The sequence below is a fragment of the Cupressus sempervirens genome, chromosome 5, assembly GCF_028749045.1.
Source record: "Cupressus sempervirens isolate cs-2001-9-10 chromosome 5, ASM2874904v1, whole genome shotgun sequence".
NCBI classification, from domain to species: Eukaryota; Viridiplantae; Streptophyta; class Pinopsida; order Cupressales; family Cupressaceae; genus Cupressus; species Cupressus sempervirens.
The window spans coordinates 271,723,518-271,735,644 of NC_143122.1; the positions used below are offsets into that span (position 1 = coordinate 271,723,518).

At 35.1% G+C, this 12,127-nt stretch overlaps 1 protein-coding gene across 8 annotated transcripts in view; it reads right to left on the reverse strand.

The window, feature by feature from the left end:
• Window positions 1-2,165: 2,165 nt before the first annotated feature.
• Window positions 2,166-12,127, reverse strand: part of LOC149555614 (uncharacterized) — a 44,972-nt gene continuing 35,010 nt past the window's right edge. For all 8 annotated transcript variants that reach the window (XR_016364531.1, XM_089829737.1, XM_089829740.1 and 5 more), the window contains one exon: window positions 2,166-2,583. Coding sequence is in view for 7 of the 8 variants with exons in the window: in XM_089829737.1 (XP_089685863.1) it covers window positions 2,467-2,583 (117 nt within the window). In the remaining variant the exon portion in view is untranslated. The remainder of the gene's footprint in view (window positions 2,584-12,127) is intronic.

The window sequence follows — 12,127 nt, forward strand, 5'->3', positions numbered from 1 at the left end:
TTTCAAGAAACAAATCCCAATAGTGTTAATGCAGATCTGATTTTTACAAATAAAATTAACACTTTTAAGCGGGTAAACATTTTAAAATATATAAAGAGAATCATCCATGTCGGAAGTTTTTAGGCTGAATGCTTCAAGCTTTGAAAAATTACCTCTAAAAATAAAATTAAAAAGCAACAATAGCAGCATCTGTCATAGGCAAACCACCTGACCCTAGTGGGTGCAACTCTGGATATGCTTGGTACGTGAAGCTGGACAACATGAAGCAAGTGCAAATCTTCACGAAACAGGCAAGGAGCTACGGAAAGTTCATAGAGAAAATAGAGAAAATAAAGTCAGGCAATTAAAAAAGGAAAAGAAACTAACTGTGTTACAAAAGAGGCATGCATATCTTACCCTCTGCAGGATTTGAACCTGTGACTTCTTTTTCAAGAACACAAGTTCACCACCATAATGTCAACTCAAGCTATACACAATCTCAACTAAAGGATCAAGCTCTCATCTCAGAAGGAAATAAGCAAATATGTAAAAGACTCAATTTCTTTTATAAAATACAAGGAGTCAATTTATATAAGATTACAAATTGTATGCTAATCCCCGATGCATTTTGTCATTAATTGCTTGTTCTGTATGCATATTTTGTCATATTCACCGTCCATTATACATTAGAGAAAACCAAATATTTAATGGACTAAAAGTTTCAACTAAAGGTAGTTATTACATATGTGGCTTATTTCAGATCTGCTTACTCATTAAAACTTGCTTGATATTAGATCTTATGTGCGAGACAGCCAAGTAGTTCTTGCACAATAAATGTTAAAAATAGTAACAAAAAACCAATGATCTGTTCTCAAATCGCATCAATAGATGGGGACCCTGTTCAAGAGAACATGAATTCAATCATGTAATGTATAACTCGCTTAACCATATTCATTGAATGTCATATATGTTCCTTGTTGGTGAGAGGGAAACAGAATTGTGTTTCTAGTTATTAATTTCCAAAACTTACCTGCAACTAATATCAAATTATATGAGAATATTTTTTAACTGTCAAAACCATCAGCCTGAAACCAAGTGTCTTGCATAAGATTAGATATATGGAAAGGCAACAAGCCACCTCAGTGCCGCTTGTATTCTAATCTTATCACTTGATATAATTCATACTGTAATGATACATAAATGAAGCAGCTGCACATTTTATTTGATGCAAACTAACATTCCTGGTTTAGTTAGTCTTAGTTAAACCAGTTGAATAAGATGCACTTAACAGTGATTCTGATTATGAATCTTTATTCTTAATATTTAATAATCGAGACTTTAAAATATTGATTTTGAAACCATAGGAACTTGGACCAACTGGAATCTAATACTTTCCAACAAACAGTTTTCAACAGAGATATAGCAATGCCAACGTTGGAGTGATTATATATACCAATACAGGTTCAATGAGAAATAGCAATAGAGTCGTGTTTTAAAAAGTTGAATGAAATAATTTGTTGATTCTCAATATAGATTTCTTACAGCGATTTGAACTAATTAACAAACAAATGCAGACAATTAGAAAGGTATTAATTAAACTTTCAACATGAAAATAAGGATTTTGCTTAGAAGAAGATTGATTTACATCCTATAGGCTATTATTAATAAAAATGCATGAATTGCATGTTTTTGTGATTAGATTTGCAATGAGATTTGTTTCTGAAAGTGGACATGCAGTAACATGCAATTAAACAAACCAACCATGTTGAGCAAGACTATTGTCATCTTTTAAAGTAGTTGATACTCCAAGATCCCTGAAGAAAGAGATAACTCATGTTTTTCTCCTATAACTTCATTCATATCAAAAACCAATCCTCCTTATTTCAGATATCAAGATTCTTTATCTGGCGGTGTACTGAAATATTCATTGTAATATATTTTTGACATAGTTCATCCCTATGCTGTAAGTGAAGAGAATAAATTGCTTAACATACTCTACAGTCTAGTATAGGAATGTAAATAATTTATCTACATTGATGGCACCCATCATGAACAGCTACTGGCTACAGTGCTGCGAGAATGCACACGTTTCCAGTGTTTTTAACTCCAAGTGTATTATATTTACACTATAAGAGGGTGCATTCTCATGGCACTGTAGACGACACCATCATATAAATGCACCAAGATGACAATAAACCATGCTCTTTCGTATAAAAGATTTGGAATCAGTACGTGAGCTCTATACTGTAAAGAGTAATCAATCACTCAGTAATTCTTAGTATAATAATAATACGTATCATGAGTGAGCATTTCATGCAGAGCCTTTTTGTGTGATTATTAGATAACCATCCACTAATTTTATTACAGAAATATATTAACCATACGTCTTCATCATGCTCTCCATCATTGAGAAAACTAAGCCGGAAATTACATGATTTAATATAACTTGACATTCTATATACAGGACATTAATTGGCAAATGCATATTCAACTTGAACGGGTAGTTCTTGTCCTTGAAGCCCAAATACCAAAAACAAGGAACATAAACACAAATACAATTGCCCAGTAGCGAGCTCGTCCATACCTAATCCTTGGTAGCACAGCCTGAAAAGTATGCAAAAACTAGTTTAGTGATACGTGCAGAAAGTAGACATGAAAGTCCACATGCATAAACAAATCTTCAAAATAGAGTTCATAACCCTATCTCAAATAGAAACATACAAAAACTAATCTGATATAACAAAAAAGTAAGGAAGAAAATTTCTTGGAGATCCTATGTATCATGCATAAAAATCATAGGAAGAGAGGTAACGACTCTTTTAAATACAAACGATAGAATACAGAATTTGCACATGACCCAACTTCATAAGGCTACCCTAAGAGAACTGAGCAAATGTTGAGACATTGTACTGTAAACTGCTATCTTTGAGGTCAATATAGTTGCAACTTCAGAAATTCATAGATTTTCCTATATGTGGATAATAAATGAAAAAGTATAGAACTACTAAAAAAATGGTGCATCAGTTAGCAGCAAAAATGTCTGTTGAATACGAATGTCAGTTAAAGGAAGGCTCAACAAGGGTAAAACAATAACTGTTATGGCCTTAACAAGCATTGTAAACACATATGATGATAATGATTTCCAGAAAATAAATGTACATGGAACTAGACTGTCTATGCTTGTGAAACAAGATAACACAAAGCATACCAAATCACACTCGACAGCATAAGTGTTGATGTTTTGTAGCTTCAGTCAGATTAATCCTATGAGACTAAAGTCAGTAAACTATTGAAGATATATATAGTTACATAATCAATTGTCATTATATTAATCACATAATAATGAATAGACATGTCCCATGAAGGGACATGTCTCTCCTTGCCTCATACAATATAAATGCAAGAGAGATCGCTGCATTTGAAAAACACAGAATTAAGAAGGCAGTGCTATTACATTTGCAGTGATCATAAAAACTATAACATGGTATCAGAGCAGAGTTACAATCCTAGAAAAGTTATTCTCACAGGCAGATCAGCATTGATAGGGTTATCAGCATTCACGTGCAGTAACTGAGCTACGGAAACCTTTGTCCTGTGTGTGGAATCAGATCGAGTCAGAGTTGGATCTCTGTTTCTCAGGGTGAGCTCTGCTCATGGGCCCCTGAGCTTGAGCTTGGTGCTGCATGGAAGGAGGAGGTCAGACTTCCAAGTGGAAGACCAATCTAGTCAGTTGTGTGGGGGAGGGTGTCCAATCTGCAAGGTACTTTGAATGCAAATCTTGGGGCAAAACACTCGTCTTGGACAGTCTATCAAATGTCCAGTATTGGGTGCCCACGGTTATCAGCCTTGGGCAATGCTCTATCAACAATGAACAGATCAGAATAATGCTGATTTGGGAGATGCCAAGCTTCCAAACTTGAAATCTTTGCATCATTGCCAGATCACACTTAAGTTCATGGATTCAGATCAAATCAAATCAATTTTCTAAAAATGCTACAACTCTCGCGTTGATGCTCATGTCACCTTTGTTGACTCACTACTCGATATCAACTGTTGTGGTTGATGGATCACTGTGGAACACATTGGCCAGAGAATATTGACCGCAGTCAGGAAGGAAGAACATACTATTCACACTAGAGTTCCCAACCAACCAGGGTGGTGGGTTGTATTGTTAGCAATGCGAAGGGCTTGCGCAGATAGAGTAGTAATCATAGACCACTGATGTAGACAAGACTTGATAGATGGTGGGAATGCTAAACCAATATCTACCGTTCTTTATTTGTGGATATAGTGGCCCGCATTAGACATGCCTTATATTGAACTCGCTGGATTTTATTCAGTGGATACTCAGCATGGAGATTAACCTTGTCTTCTCCAGTCACTAGTGTTATAGAAGGCATGGGTCTAAAGCATTGGAATCATGTGTTGTGGATGCATGACCACATCATATCTAGAAATAGTAATACAAGATGACCGAAAGGGCTCGTTGGATGGTTTTTTAAATGAAAATATGGTATATGTTTTCTTTGGGCTGGAAAGCCACTTCATGATTTAAATGCAATAGGAGAGAGTTTGAAAGAACTACAGATCTGAGATGGGTGGAAAGTGGTGGAATCGTCGTTATATTTTATGCAATAGAATAATAAATAGAGTTTCTTCGTGAAGGATAAGTTCAAAGTGCAATAACTCGTAATACATTCTTCTCTTTGAGAGAGAAGTTTGAGGTGAAAACCCTTATTCTTTGATATGGTTCATGGTGGATGTCATAACAACACCACAAGAGAGTATCCGTGGTGACTTCATGTGAACTTTTGATGTCATGTGTGTGACTCCACGATTTTAATGGGTCTGCCCCCCGTGTACATCATGAGGAAGTGACAACTTCTAAATGATTATCACTTGAATTTGTAGAAGTTATCCAAAGGTGACGATCTTACAACATAATCTTCTACTATGATGGATATCTTATGAGGTCTAAGCAGATCGTGATAGATTATATCTTGCATGGTGGATTAATTTCCTTAAACAAACCGTGAATATAATGTTCCCATGGTAAGTATTATTGAGGTTAAGTGTGCACATACCTTATTGACATTTTGAGTATTTGGCGAATATCATGCGACTTGATATTCAAGAGACCATTACTCGGAGTACTTGGTGAATATCATGTGACTTGATATTCAAAGGCCATTACTCCTAATATCATGAGATGATATCTAATCGTGAGTATCTTCTAATTAAAGATATTCTTAAACATGTCATTCTTGATATTATGTTGAGGTGTGCAAATAGGTAATTTTGTGAATAAATAGGTGATTGAGCAAAAGTAAGTTTGTGCAAGGAGGATTGGATTATGAACTATATTGTCTCATTGCTACATCTTTGCAAGCTTACAATGGCAGGAAGAGGTAAGTTTTTGTTCTATTTACTTTTCTTTCAATGTTTTGTATAAGCTTTTTATTTTTTCCAATTATCTTTCATTGTCAATAAGATCTAGCTATTATATTCTCTAAAAATTTATTCTCAATAACAATATGTCAATATGTATACAATTTCTTAGCATAGGCAAAGGAGCTTCAAAGGGATCTACATCTTCCTTAATAGGCCATGCCAATATTCCACAAAGAATAGAACCAACCATCTGATTCTCCTTTGTGGAAGTATGTGGATATTATACATCCTCTTCCAAGAGGTGGTGGTTTCCATTGGAAATGTTGGGGTTGTGATGTAGAAAGAAACAGTTCATATTATTGTATAGTGGGCCATTTGCATGGATACCCTGGTAGAGGAGTGAAGAAATGTCCTAGAAAAGATGAAATGCACCTGTGCCAAATTCATTAGTATTAAAATATATTGAAGAGCATGAGTGAGCTGACGAGAGAGATGAACTTAGACAAAATGCCATTGTTGGCAATAAAAACAAGAAAAGAGCAAAAGGAATCAAATCCAACCCAGATGTTGTGATAGAAAATCACCCCTTCTATACTACCTCAGCTGCCCCTAATCCTCAAAATGAAGCACCCATTCGACACAAAAGAAGGGGACCACTTGAAACTTCAAAATCAGAGTGGTGAAATTGCAGACATTGATGCGGCAAAATGCTTGTATGCAAATGGGTTGTCTTTTAATCTTGTTCGCTCTCCATATTTCAAGCAGATGTTGAGAAGTGTTAATGCAGCACCTGCAAGGTATTCAGGTCCCAGTTTTGAGAAAGTATGAACCACCTTGTTGGATGACAAGGTCAAGTTGATTGATGAGCAATTGAAGCCCATCAAGGACTCATGGATTGAGTCAAGGGTAACAATTGTTTCAAAGGGGTGGAAAGATGCTAAAAATCGTCCATTCAATGTTTTGGCAATGTCCCCTAAAGGGACAATGTTTTTGAAAGCAGTGGATTGTGAGGGGCAAGTAAACGATGGATCATTTATTGCTAATATCCTAATTGAGGCCATTGAACAAGTGGGTGCAAGAAACGTTATCCAAGTCATAACGGACAACACAAAGAAGTGTGAAGCTGCCCATTTGTTGGTTGAAGAGAGATACCAACATATTTTTGGACACCTTGTGCAGTTCATTCCCTTAATCTTATGCTACAAAAGATTGGGAAGAGTATTCGGTGGATCAAGGAGGTGTATGCAAAAGTTGAGGACATCTAGATGTTCATCACAAACCAACACATGACTCGAGGGATATTCAGAATGTTCTCACGTTTGGAGTTGCTAAAGGTAAGTAAACTTGAACTCAAAATTAGTTATTTAATTTTTTTAAAAATAGTATCTTACAATTTCTGATTTTTTTATTATGTAATGTGTATTCTTTTATCATGTATCTAATAATTGTATTGTTTTTGCTCTATTTTATGTTACAAGTTGCTGAGACATGTTTTGCATCAAATGTAATTGTCTTGAGACAAGTTATACAAGTGAAAGCGGTACTTACCAAAATGGTAATCAGCAACAATTGGGCTATATGGAGGCAAAGCAACAATGAGAGGGCAACCAAAACAAGGAAGAGGATATTGGAAGACCAATGGTGGTAACGTGTGGAATATCTCATTAAGCTCACCAAGCCCATTATGATCATGCTTAGGTATACAGACATGGATAGGCCTTGCTTTGGAGAGATCTATGATGGCATAGACTCAATGCTTGAGAAGATCAAACAATTTGTAAATGAAAAGGAGCAAGATCCTGAAGAGACCTTATTCAAACAATTGCAAGCAGTTGTTGTAGAAAGATGGAACAAAATGACCACTCCTTCATTTGCTTGCCTATGCATTGACACCCAAATACTAAAGCACCCAATATACTGATCTACCAGGAAGGCTACCACCTTATAGAGATATAAGAAGTGTCTGATGGATACAAGGCAGCATTTCAAAGACTCTTTCATAATGATGAAATGCAAAATTTGATTACGGATGAGTTCATACAGTTTGTGGATTCAAAAAAAATTTAAGAAATGATGCTCTTCATTATCGGTTTCGGAAGGATGCTCATAGTTGGTGGTACCTCCATGGCCAAAGATTCCAAACGTTGCAACCCCTTGCAATCGAAGTGATATCACAAGTTTGTTTAATTTTAAAAAAATTGTCCAAGATACAAAATTTAATTTTTAGTGAAAACTCTCTTGTCATCTATGTTGATCACCTGATCTTTACCAGTAGTGCTACAAATTTGATTAAATAGATCAAATGAAACTGCACCAATCATTTGATATGATAGGGACTTCTTCATTACTGTCTCGATGTAGAGGTCTAAGTATGTGAGGAGTTCGTCGCATAAGTTCATGAGAAATGATAGCAAAACTCTATCTACACCTATGGAGAAAGGGCTGAAACTATTAGACACCTAGTCGACAACCTTATCTATGTGGGCTGAAACTATCAGACACCTAGTCGACAACCTTATCTATCTTACATCCACTAGACCTGATCTTTCATAGATTGCTAGTTCATCTGCTTTAGAAAGAAATTTGAGCACATATTCTTTCATCCACTCAGTGAAGCACAATAGGTTGCAATCAAAAAAAGCGGAGAACTTGGTATTTGTGCATTATAACTTGAGTCTCCTCTCTTACAAGACTAAAGAATACAAAGAAGGGGAGACCAAGGGTGGGATGTAGATGCAGAGTTGGCAGACTTGGAAGTTTTTGTTTCTCAGCTTACAATTGAAGACTTTGAAGATTTTGGTGCCCATACTATTGTTGCTAGTGCTGATCCCATTGGCCTTAGCTCTATTGCTGAGTCAACTAATGCAAAAGCAGTAGGAGAAGAAGAAAAAGAAGAAGATGATGATGAAGAAGATGAATATTAAAATTTTATATATTATGATTAGTTGAAACTTGAACTTGAAACAATGATACTTGAAGTTATGATTCACGAATCATGATTTAATTTTTAATATTTTGAATCTTTGATGTTGAACTTCAAAATTGAAATATATGATGGTATGATCTTGATTCATGATGCTATGATTACAACTTACATGTTTAGAGTTTATGCCTATGGTCTTTTTGTTGTTTAAATCATTAAGTCATGATTTTATGATACTCTATGACTCTATGCTTCATATATATATATATTTAAAAATTACATGTTTCTGTATGAAGTTATGAACAAACCCAAAACCCTTTCCAAAATTTTGCCGTACCAGCGAACCAATTCTTCAAACCCGTATTTCGAATCGATCTCAAACCGGTAACTAAGCTTCTAAAGCCTAAGGATACTTTTTTTATATTGTAGATATTTAGGAGTGACAATTGCAGAAAATGGTTCGAATCATATCAGTGAGAATAATAAGTTCCAGCAACGAGTTTTCTAGCCAAACAAATTTGTCATGAAGGCAAATGTAAGAAACTGAAAGTGATTAATGGTGGAACATTGGATTAATGTGAGGAAGATATAAAGACTATAATTTCCTTCGAAATTTGAGATTCGATAACTTGATCTTCAAGGGCGTGCAATTAATAGGTCATTTGAAGATACTTTATGACCTTTGGTGTCACAAGGAAAACTTTGCAAATAGGAAAACATGTCAGATACATCTAGAGCTTAAGCATTCTGATTTGCATGTTATGTGAACCAAGCATGCATTACAAGTATGAGGAATATTGAAGTCTTACTACTTTCTCTTGGACGAATTAAGTTTATTTTCTACGAATTAAGGTTTTTGCAATGAAGAAGTTTGTTGAATGGAAAGATATTGTTGAGAAACAAGTTGAACATTTTGTCAAATGTTTGAGATTGGACTACAGGGGAAGAATGTCACCAATGCAATGGGGGAATTTGTTTTCATCAGGGTATTGTATGGTAGCACATTGTAGGATAATTTATTGAATTCCTCAATAGAATGGAGCAGCCAAGTGGAAGAACAAGAGAGTATTAGAGTTGTCATATTCTGAGGACATGTACGATATGCTTTCAACCAAAACTGTAAACTGTGAGATGTTTGAATTGTTTTCCTGATAAATTTGTGTGTGAGTTACAGCAAACAAGATATGAAGTAGGAAATATATGATTATGCTTATGGAAGTGTAGCATGGGTTCACATTCTAGATGAAAGGAAAGGAGCTTGACCCAAAGAGACAAATACTTTTTGGCTGAAACTTGAGACCAAGTACTTGCAAAACGTGACTATGGAATCCAATGTAGCACAAGGTGATTATCATGGTAGTTTATTTTGAAGAGACAAATTATTTCATACAATGGCATCAAATGGAGTGCAAGGTGAACGGTTAGAGAAAGGAGTTTTATAAACTAAAAATATTTTGGGAATGCAGCAATAAATAATATATCCAACGTTCACGATGGATCAACATTCATCTTAAACCAGAAGCGGCGAAGAATCTCCCTGCGGAATTCACAATGAACCTCTTAGACGAGAAATGATGAATTTCCCATGAGGCTACACTATGGTTCTACTTAGGCTAAAGGTAACAGAGCATTTCCCAGGAGATACAAAAAAGATACTTTTAGACCAGAGGCAATAAAGAGTACAAGGCAGACCATCCTAGACCAGAAGCCAAACAAGACACTACATCACATTACAACAATGAACTAATAGAATGGAGTTTCATGCAACACTAACTGGGCCAGCACAATACCATTGTTTTCATGATGATAATCAGGTTCTTAGAATATACATGTAAGACCTGAAATAACAAAAGAGTAATAATCTGTAATGGACATGAAATCCCAACAGTAATGCGAAGTCCCAATTTCAGTGAAGAAGAGATGAAAATAAGCCTTCATATAGTTTTGACAAAGTACTAATGAGAGAACATGGAATTCATCAATATGAGAAAAACCAGCAATCTGCAGATCACCCTCAACCTGTAGTGCTTCCCGTGGTTTTATCCTGTTTTATGTTATTTTGGTCCGACTTAGACTCTGTTTTATTCCATGACTATCCATATGATGTGATCAGATATTGCAGTGTGATGCATTTGATTACAGTAAACTATTTTTGCTTCACCAATATCATTGGCGACATAGATGTTAGGCTATATTGTTGCTCCATTTTGATCATATTTGCATGATCACGTTTCTGCGATGTGACATGATACTTTATGATGGTATCTGGTGTATTCTGTATTTGAGAATATTTTATTATGTTATCATGATAATTATCACTGAGATCCTACGTTATTGTGCCTATGTGCCAATGGTTATCTGAGTCGAGTTCTTCACTACTATACGATTTAAATTGTTGTATAATGATTATTTTCAAGGTGTAATTTAAATGAAATGTTAATTTTTATGTTAACTGAGAATTAAATGTCTAATGACCAATGTCGTGATATTGGAATACATACGAATGATCGCATCCCTAAAGCATGATTGTTCATGTTTATGCTTCAGCTATTTATACTGCAAGCAACCGCCCTTGATGTGTGTGTGCAAGCATCTGCACTTGATGTGTGCATGTTTTAGTGAACAGGTACCAGACATTGTCTCTACCTGAGCTGTAGGTTTCAGCATATCTTAACCCTGGCAGGGGCACAAGAGATAGTTTCGTTGATTGTTCATGATACAGCCAATATCCCTTGCATGGGCAGTGTATCTGTAATTAATATAGTATACCTCAGTATGCATGGATAAATGCATACTTCATTTGCACTATTATGTATGTGTAAGTCACAAGATACGCCAAGTTTCATCCATGAAGTTTGAATTTACAGTTTTCCCCTTTCCGAACTTATCCAAATTTTATGATATTTAATATAATAGTGTTATTTACAATAACATTATTTTATTTAAAATAATGTTGAGTTAATTAGTTTAATTATTTAGCAATGTCAAACTATTTTAATAATTTTCTGGTTATATTGCTTATATTTAAAAATAAATCAATTTATATAAGTTAAATTGAACGCCGATTTTTTTCCAAATTTTTAACCTTGCCGAATTTCATCCGAATTTTACGATCAACAAACTTGAATTTGAATTCGAACCTTGTGACTTAGGTGTATACTAGTACTGTCTGTGTATCTCAGTATGTTCACCTTTGTCGCGGCAAGTTGGGATTCATTTTGTGATCTTAGTGCTTTTTTTTTTCCAGCAAGTGCGCTTTAATGAATTCCTGTTTATAGAATCAAGCTGAATTAAACCAAGTATGACTTTGATTTAATTTGAATAGTTATTGTCTTTAAATGATTTTAATTATCCTTTTTCTGTTCAGACCAAAAAGTGCATATAAAGAAGAAACAAACATCAATTAGGCACTAGTCTTTTGGAGAACAATTGTAGTTTTCAAAATCTTTGTTGAAGCTTTTTAGAGATTTGCTCATTGGGTGAGCTCCACCTAACAGACTTTTGTCCGTAGCGGCTCATTGGTGAGCTCTACCTAATGGAATTTTGTAGGTAGTGGCTCATTGGATTCATCATGCAATTGCTCCTTGTCTGCAGTTGTTTTTATTTTCACAAAGAAAATATTCTCCACTACTCGTTTTAGCATCTCCACCAGTGAATGAGGTAGGGCTTCCTATATCCTTTATTCTACTTCATCTTTTGAATTGAAATAAAGTGATTTATTTGCTTGAATTGAGAATTAGTCTTCCCCCACATCATTGCATTCCGTTGCCCGGTAAGGATTCCATGTACTATTTGATTCCGTATATTTCAAATATTTGGTTGGTATAGTGTAAT